General features: G+C 39.2%; 1 protein-coding gene across 5 annotated transcripts in view; it reads right to left on the reverse strand.

Moving 5' to 3' along the window:
• LOC136863885 (E3 SUMO-protein ligase PIAS3) overlaps positions 1-17,872 on the reverse strand; it is a 566,508-nt gene that overhangs the window by 134,126 nt on the left and 414,510 nt on the right. For all 5 annotated transcript variants that reach the window (XM_067140273.2, XM_067140272.2, XM_067140274.2 and 2 more), the window contains one exon: positions 4,305-4,419. In XM_067140273.2, coding sequence (XP_066996374.1) covers positions 4,305-4,419 — 115 coding nt within the window. The remainder of the gene's footprint in view (positions 1-4,304; positions 4,420-17,872) is intronic.

The raw sequence follows: 17,872 nt of genomic DNA on the forward strand, positions 1-17,872 counted from the left end.
AATTAGGCCAAGTGCCTCAGGTTTACATCTGAAATGAAAGCGATCCCTTTACATTATTAATTCTTATTAGTTCGTCGCTATCTGCATTTTCAATGCGAATTCCTATTTGTGGTACTACCACTAGATGGAGGCAGATCCCATCTCATTTATATAATTCATTTGTAGCACTTATGATACAACTGCTTGTTAAAGATCGCTTCATTTTCCTAACTGAAATGTAGTGGATTTTTAAGACTTGGTGGTTACAAACTCCTTCCTGGTATGAGCATACCACTACTATAATTTTTACTATGAACTAATCGATGATCTCTTACCCTAACACATGAAATCTTATTTACATAAATGGGCATGTCAATGGAGAAACACTGCTCCTAGGAAATACTGAAATTAAAATAATCTAACTACGCCTATACTATTCTATTTACACACATAAAATCAAACACTATTCACGTATCAGATCTGGAATAATATGGTGACAAAATGTATACAAAGAAATGATCTCATAAAAATCTAGATCCCAAAAATCGCTGCCTAATAAAAATTAAAATAATAAAAAAATGAATGCGCAAAGTAGAAACATAAAATATAACCCTGATTCAAGTAGCAAATAAATACGTGAATTTGATGGCAATCTTCTAACCTCAGACTAAAATGCCTGGACATGACCTTATTCAAATCTTTATGGACAATAATTATTGGTATTACATGTCATCAGTAATTATACTAGACAGTCGAAACACGCATTGATCAGTCGCTCTGCTCACAATTTACCTCGGACTATTAATTGCATACTTTCCGAGCATATATTTCCCTGGAAATTATCTGAAGCAATACAGGCTTTCCACCTTCAATCATAACACATGTCGTCATATATTTAACACTCTCAGTTAAATTGTTCGTCTCTCAATTCTATTTATTCATCAATATTCTCGACGTAGTAACTCATGATATGGCCTCGCTCGTATCCGGCGGGCAACATAACTGTGTCGTTCACACATTCATTTATACGACATTATCAATAATATGGTCCAAATATCATATTTCCATTTCTCAACATAACAACCTCAGGGATATTGCCAGTACTTTGCTCGTTATCGTGATTATCCATCTTTCCGCATATTATGTAATATCAGAGCTAACTTGTCAATGGCTTCCTGTCACTAATTAATTAACTGTAATAATGAGATTGCCTCTCAAAAACCACGGCTATTGAAATGCGTAAGCACGTTACATAAAGAAACAACTCTCGCGTATCAACCAACGTTGTGAAATATAAGGTATGAGAGCTACCGGAAACGGTCATCTGAATACAGATTCCAGGGCGTGAAATAATAAACTGAATGCGCAAATAGCAAAATAAACATTTAAAACTGACATGGCGGCATCCACAAAAATCAAAGTGTCAACAAAAAAAAAAATACCGCTCATTACCACAACTATATTATTCTCAACACATAAAAACATCCGCACTACACCATATATAAATTTCTCAGTAAAATAGGATTCCCACATGTCAAAATGACTTACATTAAAAGAAACTGTGCAAGTAACACACGCTAACACTTATTATTATTATTATTATAAGTTTACAATTACTATCCGATCCGTGAATTATTTACAGTCCTATCTAAATTTCTAAACTACCTTGTTGATCATCGATTTGTTCATAGCCCTAGATATTTACATATTTATATTATGCTCATACCTTAGTTGGTGCTGGAGGCAGGTCAGATCATCCTCCGGACCCCATCATGTTGCATTTAGCACCTCATCTTGAAGCTGATGGTATCCAAGAGGTCACACACGCAAACTTGATGCATTACAACACTGTCGTTGCACGCGTCCATATTTATTAACACACGCATTAACACCCCTACGAAGAATACTCAATGACACTGCGTTGATCACCTGACGTGTAGTCGAAAGTCTGGACCCTGCTACCTGCCTGCCGAAGCTCTCTCTCACTCACCCCTCTCAAATTGTTTGTGTGCAGGATTAGTGGTTGTTCACCTTCCCCGACCAAGACACTGAACTCCAGGTCTTAGTACGGTTCCAATTATGAAAACACAGTTTCCCCTGTACTGGCTGGACCAATTCTGCTCACAAATATCTCACTTACAATAAGAGTTCTATGGGAGTGTGGAAAAATTACGTGTAATGTTCCCAATGATATGGAAAATTTTCTAATAATCGTTCTCCCACATTTGACTTTTCCACGAAAAATGCAAATTACATGCGAAATAGTGAAGATGTTGTGCAGCTACGAGCTACTTCAAGATTCAATGTTCACCTCCGTCCTAGCACTTTAAGTTCATTTATGGCAAGTGTTCTGCATAATCTAAAGTTGAAATAAAGTTTATCAAAGTGTTCATTTCAGCTAAGATATTACTACTCACACAAATAAATCCAGTACTCACTAGAATGTCAACTACTGAATGTGACTACTGAGATGCACCGCGAGACTGAAAACACTGAAGACTTAAGACTGCTTGTAGAGACTACAGTTCACCACACTTGGTGTCTCCGTTTTGTAAAAAGTCCTCCCCCCACTTCGAAAATAGTTCCGTGGAAGGGATGTGGCGTAATAATTCTGCACTTGGGACTGATTTATCAGGTATCCATAGGTTAGAACTTTAGGAAATGCACTCAACACATTCCTAATTTTGGTCCGACTTATGTGTTACACTGCGTTATGAGAAACGATCACAGGTTAATTTCTATGACGTTGCGCGTCACTGGCTCTATTTTCTGTCAGAGGATGGCGTCTTCCCGCCATGACGGTTCGCTTCCTGGATGATTCCACACTTTCATTTGAAGTTGAAAATTTCTAATTTAGCCACAGATTAACCACACACTTGCGCTGATAAATCCTTAAATATTACTTAGAAGTCAGGACACAATATTTTACGGCTACTTCGGGCACCAGATCGCGAAAAACTAGCTGTAGATTCCCGCTATGACAAGACATTAAAATTTGGAATTTTGTGATTGGCTGAGACATTCGCGCCCTTGGTAGTTTGGGTTCTTCCATTTCCTGCTAAGGGATGATGGGTATTATTCGCGTCTCACTAGCTCTTCTAGGTCAAGTGCATTCCAATCGTGCGAATTCACGTGGGAGCTGGATAGAAAGTTTCGCCTCCTGTCGGCATCATAAAACATGATTGGAGGTACCACTTAGACTAGCTACTTCCTGTCCGTGCCTTAAGAAGTGTTCTGTGGATATATCTTCCCGTCTGCACGGCGCCTGGCAGTTGCTTTGTTAGACTGCAATCTTTTCCCAGCCTACTGCTGTATTCCCGTATGTGAATTATTAAATATTTAGAATATGCATTAATTATGCACATTCGCTTATGGGTGCAATATATACGGCAGGTTAGTTGAAGTCACCCATTTGTACTTTACTGCGCAGTACTTAGCACGTGGGTGGTTGTAAGTTTGGCGGTAAAACGAACACAGTCGTACTTTACACAAACGTAAACACTTGTAAATAAACTGTAATCACTAATAGGCCTAAATGCGCAGATTATGAGATGTAATATTGTCACTGAATCACATCCGGCCCGGAGGACCAAAATGTTCGGTCTCGTTTTCGAGTTGTTTACTCACGTCCACGAAATGTACATCATCATTAAGTGCAAAGGGAAGGCCAATGTAATGTAGGTTATATACTTAATTTATTAAAACTAATTACACTGTACAAAATATACATTAGGACACGGTGGTCCATGTTGTAGCGCACCAAACACAACACCGTTACCCACGCTAGGTCAAGTCTCGTTACCAAAACTCACCGACGCCGGTGAGGCGCGTGATTATGCCCCCCCTTTCACTGGGGCTGTAGGAGTCTAATTGTGCTGACATATGATGGAAAAACACACACATGGCATTCAACAGTATGTATGTATGTATGTATGTATGTATGTATGTATGTATGTATGTATACTGTACATGTACAGTATGTATGTATTTATTTTTTCTCATCTACCATTTCCTCTGTTTCGTGTGTTTCCTCTTCCCAGATGACCCCTCAATGAACGTCAATACCTGGTTACCAATGAAGCTGGGACGTTCATCAGAGCTGAGAAAAACATATAATGGGAAAACAAGGAGAGAGCCCACCCAAGGAAAGATGGCAGTTTAAGAAGGTGGGGAGATTCTTCCCATTTGGACTTCTCATTGTGTTCCGATGGAACATGCTACTCAAGATTATATCCCAAAAACTCACTTTCCCTCTCTTCCGAATGAATGTGTCTTCTCTAATATAAACAAAGATTTTTAAAAAGGTAATTATTGTTGACACTTACTACAGTGACTTCCATTGATGACGTGGGCAATATAGGAGACCAGGAGCCATCACCGTTCAGCTCGATGTCTTGGCAATTTTGTCGATATGGGTCAGAAATGACATTTAAGAAATACCTGAAATATAATGCAGAACAAATCAAAAAACAACTTTCCAGATATTCATCTTTGCTTAGCAGATTTGTACACTGACTACTATCATCATGAACTGCTCGGCAACAAGGAAAATGTACCTCCAATTTTCAAACCTTCTGAGAGAACATTCTTAGCATTTATAACAAATGAACAGTTTCCAGTTCATTAGACTTCAGAAGCCACAATAAACCAGGTTCAGAGTACAATACATATTTCAAGAAAATGTGCCCTGTATACCTCCATATACTCTTTTTGTTGTCCACGAGTGGTTCTAGAACATCAGTACTGTATTCAAAAGGTTTCTGCTGGTGCAGAGCACCATTGGGCTCCATTCTGCAGAGGGTTCGCAAGTAACTAAAAGAAGGACATTGAAGTTTGCAGTCTTAGCAAGTAAGTATTAGTCGCTTCTAACAAGGAAAACAAATGAAAAGCAAAAAAAAATCAGCAGTTTTCCACATGCTATCTACGAACTACAATTCGTGTTTCTATTATAGCAAAAAGGAGAATTCAAAGTTGGACATGAAAGATCAACAGGAGGATACAAATTGGGAGAGTTTTCTCTTACAACTTACTGGATCTACAACAGAACAACTATATATCAATGAAGGCTTGGTTCATGGTAAAAGGAATTGGTTGACTTGAAGATGTTCCGGATGAGCAAACTGCATTCTGAACAGTCAATGCAATGCTTCTCATTCTACAAGAGGTGGCCAAGAATTCATCAGATCCATGTGCAAGAATAAGTGTCGAAGTATGGAGTGGTTTTGTGTGAAAAATAAAACAGATATTCTACTTATCAATTGTCTCTTGCTTGTTGCAACAAATAGGGCACCTTGAGATTTAATACAGCTTTGCATGATTACTGCGCTTCTGAACATTTACGATTTTATTTTTAGGACGTACTTTTAGATTAGTTATTTAATCTAATTTTGGTTAACAGCCCAAAATAACTATTTTCTTCTCTTTCAAATATGATTCATTTCTTTCAATATGATGCTTTAATGTAACAGGTTTTGACATTCTTTATAATTCCTCCCCAGGAGAAGTATAAAACACATTCAAGAAAAAGACTGACACCATGCCAAAAACTGCTAGATATTCTATATTATGCCTTTTTCAAAAAAATACTGCTGTGGGTCATGCGACTGTCAGCCCCCTTGAATCTCCTTTCATTATTTCAGGAAGGGTTTTATGGAGTTTTCTTTTACATTGTTCATTTAGTGTATCAAACATTCTTCTGCATATAGGCCTGCTCTACAAAATCACAGGCAGTCAACATATATAGTTCAATGTTTCAATTTTAAAGAGAGAGAGAGTGAGTATGTGCATGTGTTGGACATATAGTGAAGTTGAAATAAGCAACTGCATTAACACAATTTGAAAAATCTGGTATTTGGAAATAAGACTCAAACCCAGGACCCCAATAATGCACAAACACATTCTAGGTTTGCACTTATTCCTGCTTGCCTGACATTGCAGGTACCAATGTGAAAAACTACCACCTTTTCCTTATCCTCATCCTCCCCTTCTACACTGCTGGCCATTAAAATTGCTACACAATTGCCAAACTTCCATGAAATTTACAACATGCTGGGATATGCAGGTGATTAGCATTTCAGTACAAATGTGCATTTACAGTCTGTATAAAGGGGAAAGAAGTCACATTCGAATGCTGGTTGTTTGTGTAAGGCTCCGGCCACAGTGCAGGTGGCAAGCATTAAATTTTGAGGAGTGGGGAAGGAGGGAGAGTTGGTGTGGGCATCTAGCGAGAGTCAGTAAGCGGTGCGGCGTGTCACCTGCACGTGGTGAGAGAGAAAAGAATTAAAGTATGGAAGTTGAAGGAGAAAAGCATACAAGAAGAATTTCGAAGGGAAATAATACCCTTGGTACTCAGGGCGGAGGTGGGGAATGTTGAAGATGAATGTAAAAGATTTAAGGAAGCACTGGTCGGATGTGCAGAAAAGGTATGTGGTAGAACATCAGGAAATGTGAAAGACAAAGAGACACACTGGTGGAATGATAGGGTAAAGATTAAAGTGAAGGAAAAGAAAATGGCATGGAAAGCATAGAAAACATCTAGGACTGAAGAAAGTAGAAGAAAATATGTGGAGGCAAAGAATTTGGCCAAGAAAGTAGTGGAGGAAGAAAAGAGGAAAAGCCGGGCATCAATCACACAGAAATTGAGAGATGAAGTAAACACCAGATTTGTGAAGGATGAAGGTGGCATAATTTTAACAAAGCCAGAAGAAATAACAAATAGATGGAGAGAGTATTTTCAGAAAATGCTGAACATAAGAACTGATGACAGTCATTCAATGGACGACCAGGAAAGGCAATTAGTTGACGAAGAAATGGATAAAGAAATTACAATGAATGAAATTGAAATGGCAGTAAGAAAGAAGAAGAATGGAAAAACTGCTGGAATAGATGAAATTTCAGTGGAGATGATAAAGACAGCTGGAGCTATGGGCCTGCGGTGGACATATCGGGTTCTTAGGAATGTCTGGGAGAATAAGGAGGTCCCTGAGGATTGGCAAAAAGGAATAATCATCCCAATTTTCAAGAAAGGCGATAAGAAAGTTTTGAAGTACTACAGGGGAATTACTCTAATATCCCATGTTGCTAAGATAATGGAAAGGATACTGGAAAGTAGAATAAGGTTTAGGGTTGAGAATCAGGTATAGGAAAATCAGTTTGGTTTCAGAAGTGGAAGGTCAACAATAGAGCCCATTTTCATTATGAGACAACTAAAGGAAAAGCAATGGGAGTACGGGAATGATATGGTGATGACATTCATTGACATTGAAAAGGCATATGACAGTGTCCCCAGGACTAAGGTCTGGGACAGTCTAGTGCAAAAAGGAAGTGGACAGGGATTAATAAAAATGATCATGGCATTGTACAAGGAATGTTGTAGTTGCATGCAAACATAAGTTGGCAGGACAAGTTGGTTCAAAATAACTAGTGGGCTGAGACAGGGAAGTGTTCTATCACCAATCCTGTTTACAATAGTTGTAATGGAGTTTGAATAACTACTCGCCATGGTACTATGTTGTCTCCATTACATTCATGCGTTCATATCATTTGTCTGCATCTCCGCGTGTTGAATATCGTGACTGTATGGCCTTTCCATTAATTGCTGATGGTGAGCCATCTAGTGGTGGATTTAGTACTAATAATTCGAAGTGACTAGTTGGTGCTGCTATCTGGCCGCCAAAAGATAAGCTTGCTCGGCCATGAACGGTGGCTCTAACAATCAACGTGGGCAGTTGTTCTAATTCTTGGCTTAAAACTGGAAGACGCGTTGAGCTAATCTCTGCTGGTTGTGCTTTAAAGATACAAATTATCTTACAAGAAGGGAAGATGGTGTGGACATTTGACCCAGGTTGATGGATTCTCCATCTGGCATAAGTGCCGAAGATGTGGTTTGTTTTTTTGAATGATTTAATTTCTCGTAAACACCGACCTCGTAAGTAGCTTCATTGGATGTCATGACTGTTTTAAACTGAGGGACTAATCCTGTTATTTAATGATGTTAAGACGCTGAGTACTTAAGTCTACGAAATGTGAGAATTGCTAAAGGTGATTTTTGGGTCATTTGTGGTTTTAAAAAAATTTTAGAGTCTAAAACAGGTCATAGTCGTCAACTTGTAATGTGAAAATGTTTGGGGTTTCAATTTAATTTCAGAAGATAATTATATGTTAATTTTAGCTTCTGCATTCAGTTATATTAGGTTTCGTGCACGAAAGGAATAATTATGTTCAAGGAGCTCTGACAAGATGGTGTACGAATTAATTGTATAACCTTAAAAGCTTGGTTTTATTTCATTTCCTGTTTTAAAACATAATCAAATATTTATTATTTAAAATATTTTCAAGCCATTTCGGGCTATTAAAAGAAAAACTAGGGGCTTAAATGAAAGCTGATCTAATGACTAACTCGGTACATCGTGTTCTCATATGATCATGGCGGTCGTCTTGTATAACACAGCTGTGTAATAGAATGCAAACGCAATGGGGGCGTTGGTGTGTTGAATCTGACATTTGAGTATCAGCTTATTATTGTGGTCTTGACATTCATCTGATTTGGAATTTTTGCGTGCTTGGGATGACTTCTGCTGTGTTTGACTTACTCTTTCGATTTTAGTTATCGTCTCTGGCCGATATTGGATTATTTTATCCTACTTCTGGATTTTGTTGCACGTTCTTGTATTATTTCTTCGATTTCTGACATAGTGTGCTTCGTGGGTTCTTACTGCTTTCACGCAACCTTGAAAACCGAGATAGTCCATTAGATAGGTTTTCATTGCCCATATATGATGGTTGATTCAATTATTTAATTTTCAATCGAACCACGTTTATTTATTATTCTAAAAAGGTTTCCTGTTTTCATTCAATAATTGTTGATGTAAAAATTTAATTTTCAACTGGGTTATTTTTTATTGATCTGAATAGTATTCAGTATTTATCGTATTATTAAATTAAAAAAAAAAAAGGATAATTTTTGAGGTCGGTAAATTATAAATGTTTTGAATTATTAAAGTTTTCTTTAAATTGATCAAGGAATTATTATTTCAGCCAATTAGTTAAACTTATTTTAAGTTGATTCGCTTGGCCTCTTGTGCCCAGTGCTTCCTCAATCAGCGACGGCCTTTTGGTTGGGATAATTGTAAGTATTTCCTTTAAATTTTGCTTATTTATCCCAGGTCGTGCTAACACTCTTGACTTTAACCTTACGTTGTGAGAATAGTAATGGATGACATCATGAGAACAGCAAAAGCAGCATATGGAGGAAGAGAAATGAACATGTTATTTGCAGATGATATTGTGATTTGGAGAGAAGACGACATCAAGGTTCAAGAACAGTTGAATGTGGTGAATGGGAAGATCGAAGAATGTGGATTGAAAGTAAGTGTAGAAAAGAGTAAAACTCTTGTTATGACTAGAGGGGAGAAAGTAGGGAAAGGTCAGATTAGACTTGCAGACAAGCCCCTGGAAGTAGTGGAAACATTTAAATACCTGGGGAGTGAATTAATGGAGAATGCTCGACTGGATGCTGAGATTAGTAAGAGGATTCAAGCTGGAAGTTGTTTCTGTCATAGTGTAAGAAACATGTTATGGGACAAAGATGTGCCAATGGAAGCAAAGGATACTATGTACAAGATGTATTACGACATACCCATAAAAACATACGGAGCAGAAACTTGGACAATGACAAAGAAGGACGAGGGTTGAATACAGGCAGCCGAAATGAAGTTCTTGAGGAGTATGATACAGAAGAGTAAGAGAGACAAAATAACATTACATACATTATCATTATGGACTGTTATGCCTTTCAGCATTCAGTCTGCAAGCCTCTGTGAATTTACTAAACGTCGCCACAATCCTCGATTTGCAACTAGTGTTGTGGCCTCATTTAGTTCTATACCTCTTATCTTTAAATCGTTAGAAACCGAGTCTAACCATCGTCGTCTTGGTCTACCTCTACTTCTTTTACTCTCCATAGCAGAGTCCATTATTCTCCTAGGTAACCTATCCTCCTCCATTCGCCTCACATGACTCCACCACCGAAGCTGGTTTATGCGTACAGCTTCATTCATCGAGTTCATTCCTAATTTAGCCTTTATCTCCTCATTCCGAGTACCATCCGGCCATTGTTCCCACCTGTTTGTACCAGCAATCATTCTTGCTACTTTCATGTCTGTTACTTCTAAATTATGAATAAAGCAAAGTTGGTCTGAAAATAGACCGGTGTAACGATAGTTTCGTCTGGGAGCTGACTTCCTTCTTACAGAATACTGTTGATCGCAATTGCGAGCTCACTGCATTAGCTTTACGACACCTTGATTCAATCTCACTTACTATATTACCATCCTGGGAGAATACACAACCTAAATACTTGAAATTATCGACCTGTTCTAGCTTTGTATCACCAATCTGACATTCAATTCTGTTGAATTTCTTACCTACTGACATCAATTTAGTCTTCGAGAGGCTAATTTTCATACTATACTCATTGCACTTATTTTCAAGTTCCAAGATATTAGACTGCAGGCTTCGGCACAATCTGCCATTAAGACCAAGTCGTCAGCATAGGCCAGACTGCTTATTACATTTACACCTAACTGAATCCCTCCCTGCCATTTTATACCGTTCAGCAGATGATCCATGTAAACTACAAACAGCAAAGGTGAAAGATTACAGCCTTGTCTAACCCCTGTAAGTACCCTGAACCAAGAACTCATTCTACCATCAATTCTCACTGAAGCCCAATTGTCAACATAAATACTTTTGATTGATTTTAATAATCTACCTTTAATTCCATAGTCCCGTAGTATAGCGAACATCTTCTCCCTCGGTACCCTGTCGTATGCTTTCTCTAGATCTACGAAACATAAACACAACTGCCTATTCCTCTCGTAGCATTTTTTAATTACCTGGTGCATACTGAAAATCTGATCCTGACAGCCTCTCTGTGGTCTGAAACCACACTGGGTTTCATCCAACTTCCTCTCAACGACTGATCGCACCCTCCCTTCCAAGATGCCAGTGAATACTTTGCCTGGTATACTAATCAATGAGATACCTCGATAGTTGTTGCAATCCTTCCTGTTCCCTTGCTTATAGATAGGTGCAATTACTGCTTTTGTCCAATCTGAAGGTACCTTACCAACACTCCATGCTAATTTTACTACTCTATCAAGCCATTTCATCCCTGCATTCCCACTATACTTCACCATTTCTGGTCTAATTTCAACTATTCCTGCTGCTTTATGACAATGGAGTTTATTAACCATCCTTTCCACTTCCCCTAGCATAATTTCACCAACATCATTTTCCTCCTCCTCATGAGCTTAGCTGTTCGCAACACCACAACGATGATTTCCTTTTACATTGAGAAGATGTTCAAAATATTCCCTCCACCTCTCCAGTGAATCCCTGGGATCTATTATGAGTTCACCTGAATTACTCAAAACACTGTTCATTTCCTTTTTCCCTCCCTTCCTAAGATTCTTTATTACTGTCCAGAAAGGTTTCCCTGCTGCTAGACCTAGCCTTTCCAGGTTGTTACCAAACTCTTCCCACGACGTCTTTTTGGATTCAACAACCATTTGTTTCGCTCTGTTTCTTTCATCTATGTACCAATCCCTGTCTGCCTCGGCCCTTGTTTGGAGCCATTTCTGATAAGCCTTCTTTTTACGTTTACAGGCTGCTCTCACTTCATCATTCCACCAAGATGTTCGCCTTTTCCCATCTTTACACACAGTTGTTCGTAGGCATTCCCTTGCTGTTTCTACTACAGCATCCCTATATGTCACCCATTCACTTTCTATATCCTGAACCTGCTTACTGTCTACTGTTCGAAACTTCTCACTAATCATATCCATGTACTTCTGTCTAATTTCCTCGTCCTGGAGATTTTCTACCCTTATTCGTTTGCAGACAGATTTCACTTTCTCTATTGTAGGCCTAGAGATACTTAGTTCACTACAGATCAGATAGTGGTCTGTATCATCGAAAAATCCCCGGAAAACTCGTACATTCCTAACAGATTTCCTGAATTCGAAGTCTGTTAAGATATAGTCTATTATGGATCTGGTACCCCTAGCCTCCCATGTGTAGCGGTGAATAACCTTATGCTTGAAGAATGTATTCGTAACAGCTAAACCCATACTAGCACAGAAGTCCAGCAAATGCTTCCCATTCCCATTGGCTCCCATATCCTCCCCACATTTACCAATCACCCTTTCGTATCCTTCAGTTCTATTCCCAACTCACGCATTGAAATCGCCCATTAGCACTATTCTATCCTTGCTGTTGACCCTGACCACGATGTCACTCAATGCTTCATAAATTTGTCAACTTCATCCTCATCTGCACCCTCACATGGTGAATACACGGACACAATTCTAGTCCTAATTCCTGCAACTGACAAATCTACCCACATCATTCGCTCATTTACATACCTAACAGAAACTATGTTGCGTGCAATGGTATTCCTGATAAAGAGCCCTATCCCAGACTCTGCCCTTCCCTTTCTAACACCCGTCAAGTACACTTTATAATCTCCTATCTCTTCCTCGTTATCTCCCCTTACCCGAACATCACTTACTCCTAGCACATCCAAATGCATCCTCTTTGCTGACTCAGCCAGTTCTACTTTCTTTCTTCCATAAGCCCCATTAATATTGATAGCTCCCCATCGAATTCCATTTCGTTCGCCAAGTTGTTTCCAAGGAGTCCCTCGCCTGTCAAATAGGAGTGGGACTCCATTAATAAGAAACGAGAAAATCCGGGAAGAAATTGGAGTGGAAAAAATGAATGATAGAATAGAGAAGAGCCGATTAAGATGGTTTGGACATGTAAATCAAATGAGTGACGAAAGAATGCCAAAAAAGGTGACGGAAATGCAAGGAAGGAGAGGCCGTGGACGACCGCGATTGAAATGGAAGGATACAATCCAACGCAGTATTATAGAAAGAAACCTGGACTGGGACACAGTGTTGGAGGAGGAGTGGTGGAAGGACCGAAGGAAATAATGATGATGATGATGATGTCTCTGCTTTTAGGATTTTTTTTATCTAAACTGAAGAATTCGACATAGGACTAGGGGAGAATTTCGTGATCATCCAGTAAATAAATAATGTGAAATGCATGTTGAATTTCATCGTTTATACGGAGAACTGAATTGATTTCCTGATAAGATTTTTCAAATATACTTGTATGTCCATTCAAACTTTTGAATTCTTACTAACACTTAAGGCATGACTACAGAAGCAAGTCACCAACTTCCAGAGACCATAAAAGTCTGATCTAATGCCAAACACAAGTTTTCATTTCAGCAATATATTACCATGGATAATAATATTAATTAAACAATAATAACAGGATGTACAATAATAATAATAATAATAATAATAATAATAATAATAATAATAATAATAATAATAATATGCATTAAAGACAATATTATGCCCATAACCGTGTTTGATTTTAAACTGAATTTGTCTCGGATATTTAAAATCGTTCCAATATCTTTCCAGGCTTCTCTTGTCACTATTAGGTTTTCAAAGTTGTTCTCTCTGTCGTTCCATAGGAAAGTTCGGGTTTGAACTTCAGAAATGAGCACTTTCATCTATTCTCTTGTTAATTCACTAACAGTCGTTGCGAGCGGCGTAGCTGAAATCTCAAACAGGAGTGAGTGGCTAGCGAAGGGTAGCATTGTCCTTGAACCAACTTCTCCTCCAAAATGGCGCACCGCTGTCACTGTGGGCACATGCATTTGCTAACGCAGGTTTAATTTTCATCTATGCCGCCACACAACGCAACGCTCCACTCACCGCTTGCACTGTGGCTGAAGCCTAAACGTTGTGTTATGCTTCATGTAAGAGGGAGAAACGTCTACCAGCATGTGAGGGAAACTGACCACGGCAGGATCGTGACCTACCGGGACTGCGGTGTACCGTTCCGCAATATTGTTGTTCAGGTTTGTGGGGGTCCCATGACTGTCGTGCTAAAACAGGAACATACAGACCACCGTGCAGGAACCAAGTGCCCCCCCCCCCCAGCCACTATCACCCAAGAGGACAAACGTACTGTCCGCATAGTCCTGCAGGACCATACAATCACGTCACACACCGAGTCAAAACTTGGCTCATTTGCAGGACAAGTGTCCGAATGGATAATGTGACGTATGCAGCGCGGCAACAGAAGTTGCGGCTTCCCTCGACGCTGCAGCAGACACAGCTGCGCCTGCAGCGGTGCGTTGAAAGATGACCATGGACATTGGAGTGGAGTCATGTTATGTTTTCAGAAGAATACCATTTATGCGTATAGTAGCATGATGGATATATCCATATGTGGGGGTGCGAAGGACAAAAGTTGTCTGCTTGAATCCATCACTGTCAGATCAGCCCAGCATGTAGAGTGATTGTATCAGGTGCCAATGGTTTACACATCACGGCAGAGTCCTGCAGAGCGGCCCAACCCATGAGCTGCTTCGGCAATAGACTTCAATGGGCTTTGAAAGGCTCTAACATACGAAGCCAGTGACGTCATTGCACGGGCCAGGCTGGGCAGCGCTATGCCATTCGTACGCGGTGAGCCAAGGACAGCGCTGTGGTAGTTCTATGGGCTGACTGCTCCAATGTGTACAGTATACTGCGTGTCAGTGGAGTGCGTTGCATTACGGTCGAGTGGAGACGATCAAATTTGCTGTGGTTTTCAGTTTGACTTCTCAGTCTATCCTGTTATCGGAAACGAATGTGGACTGTAGTTCCAAAAGAAAAGAAACCACCAGGCGAGATGTGCGTGCGATTAGGAGCGCGTGGCTGTGAGCTTGCATCCAGGAGATAGTGGGTTCAAATCCCACTGTCGGCAGCCCTGAAGATGGTTTTCCGTGGTTCCCCATTTTCATACCAGGCAAATGCTGAGGCTGTAGCTTAATTAAGGCCATGGCCACTTCCTTCCAAGTCCTAGGCCTTTCCTATCCCATCGTCACCATAAGACCTATCTGTGTCAGTGGGACGTAAAGTCACTACCAGCAAAGAAACCGTGGCAAAAATGTGAAGTAAAAAAAAAATAACAAACAAACTAAAAACTGCACAATACAAACTTCTGAACCGGATCATTTTGGTTGGTATTCAAGCCTGCAGTTGGCGGTGATGGGAAAGACATTAAATGTGTGTGCTGCACGATCTGCGGTGAACTTTATGTACACACTAACAGTTCCCCACGGCTTCTCGCATGAATTTCATAATTTGATAAAAGTAATCATTCCTCGGTACTGTACTAAGACGTTATCTGAAAATCCCGAAAGTATAAAACCTCACCAAAAAACTCAGTTTCATTTACCCCAGAAACTCTTTGTAAACCACGTTTGTGGTATTTCCTTTTGGGGTTAAGGTGACCATGCGACATAGAACTGTACATTTGAGAACGCCTTCTCTCAAGCAAATAAAAAAAGTTTCTTTATTTTTAAAGGAAATTCCAAATAAATATTTCCACATCTGTAACATCTTCAGGTTTTGAGATATAAGTATCCACATAAAAAGAACTCAACCCCTTTATCAGCCCTTCCTCCACCCCAACCTAAGTGGATTTTTTGAAGAAAAAAACCCACATGTTTCTTTCTTTTTAAAGGGCATTCCAAGTACCAAGTTCCATGTCTGTAACATGTAAAGTTTTTGACATACACTGTAGATATTCCGGTACTCATTTTCAAAATTCACCTGCTTTTTCAATTCTTTTCAGTAACTTAAGCGGTTTTCATGCCTTTGCTGGTGGGACCTAGTGTTTACAGTGCACTATGTCTTCTGGTATGGGCTAGAGCAATTTTGTTACTTTCATTGATCTGTCTCGGCTTTATCCTTGGCTTTGACAAAATGAAAGTGACTGAGGTATGAGTGATGCTAGTAATGCCATTCCTTCTGCAGCCAGTCTCTGCTATGAATGGTGTGAAAATATTGCTCATAGGGTCAGTTGGTGCATGCATTTCAGTGGGCTTGGCAGACTGATATGTAATAGCAACTTCTGGCTCGGTGAGGAAAGCAACGGGAAACTACCTCACTCCTCATTTCCCCAGTACGCCTCTTCAGTGATGCCTAGGCCATCTATGACAGCTGATAGCGGACCTGTTGAGGATCCAACCAGCTTTCGGGCTGAGGACTAAACATACATACAAGTGGTTTTCCGAAAACAAAAAAATACATGTTTATTGATAAAGGAGCTGCCAAATACCAGTTATCAAGACTGTAACATCTGCAGTTTTTGAGATATTTCTATCCTCATGAAAAGTATTCAACACCTATTTCAAGCCCCCCCAAAGTTGATTTTACTCTCCAAAAATGAGTGTTTTGTCATTTTTAAAGGCAATTTCAAATACCCATTTTCACGTCTGCAACATCATTAGGTCTTTTTAGATATAAGTATCCTCATACAAATAATTCAACTAATATTTCAGTCCTTTCATCCCCCTGTATGTGGATTTTCCAAAACCAAAAGAATACGTATTTCTTTCTTTTTAAAGGAGATTCTAAATACCAATTTTTACTTTTATCAAAACTTCAGTTTCTGAGATATCAGTACCCTAATAAAAATAATTCAACCACCTTTTCAGTCCCCTTTACCCCCCACGTTAAGTGGTTTTTCCAAACACAAAATACCTGTTTTTTTGTTTTTTATTTTTTAAATATTAAAAATATCAATTTTCACATCTGTAACATGTTAAGTGAGATATACTGTAGATATGCTCATATTAAAAATTCACTCCAATCCATACTTCAATCCTTTTTACCCCCCCCCCCCCCAACCTTCATTGTTTTTTTTACGAAAACAAAATAATACGTCTAAATTTAAAAGAGATTATAAATACCACTTCACGTCTGTAACATGTTAAGTTTTTGAGATATATGGTAGAAATGCCCAGGGATTATGTGTACAAATTTTGGTTGGCGGCTATGCCCAAACGTACACACATGATCTCGCTGCTGTAGAATCCTGGAGCTGACGTTGCCTTGGTTATGGCAGTTCATTTCTTTATCCGATTCCAAGAGCAGGGGTAGTGTGGTGCCAATATCTCCATAACGGTTGGTTTTAGGGCCTTTAAACATGGTTTTCGGGCCCTACGGGCTTACCGAGTTTTGTTCTTTGCGTCAAGGGGCTTAAAATGAGCTTTGTCTCGTCCTTCCACGACAAATTCGATATTTCGCCTATATTAGCCTATTATGTTTATATCTCCCCCGTCGCCCTCCCCCTTTAATTGTTTTGAAAATAAAATACAGCCCATGTCCCTCAGGGATAATGTATATTTACATTAGTAAAAGGATTTTTAGAATCGGTCCATTAGTTTATGAGATTACCCTCCAGGTATACAAAAACTAACAAAATTCGCACTCTCTCTTTATTATATTAGTATAGATTAAAGGAGTCTTTATGATTAGATATAAAACATGATGAAACTTCTGATGAACGAGGTGTGCTTGAATGATGAGCCAAAGTAATGAAGTTTTCTTCGTGGACTGACGTTCATGATGCTCCTATTCCAAATGAGCTGGAAAGATATTTAAAGCAAAACTGTGGAATGGAAGAAGATAGATATAGCATCCTATTTGAGAACAAATGGACAAAACTATCCAAAATTTCACCAGATCACCAAGAAAGAATTATGTATGCAAGCATCAAGTTCAGCTTCAGAGAGAAATTTCAGTTCAGCGGGCTTCATTCTCAACGCACGACGGTCTCTTCTATAACCAGACAATGTTGGTGCTCTTATTTTCATTCACAGTAATTCCATTCCACCACCATTCGCAATGACCAATAAACTACGCACACTAAGTAAAAGCTATGTTCAGGTTTGTTTTTGTTGTTGGCATATTGCAAGTCATTTCAGTTTGTATTTTATTTTGAGGTAAACACGAATGAAGTCCTATGAATA

This window comes from Anabrus simplex, chromosome 2 (genome assembly GCF_040414725.1).
Source record: "Anabrus simplex isolate iqAnaSimp1 chromosome 2, ASM4041472v1, whole genome shotgun sequence".
Taxonomy (NCBI): Eukaryota; Metazoa; Arthropoda; class Insecta; order Orthoptera; family Tettigoniidae; genus Anabrus; species Anabrus simplex.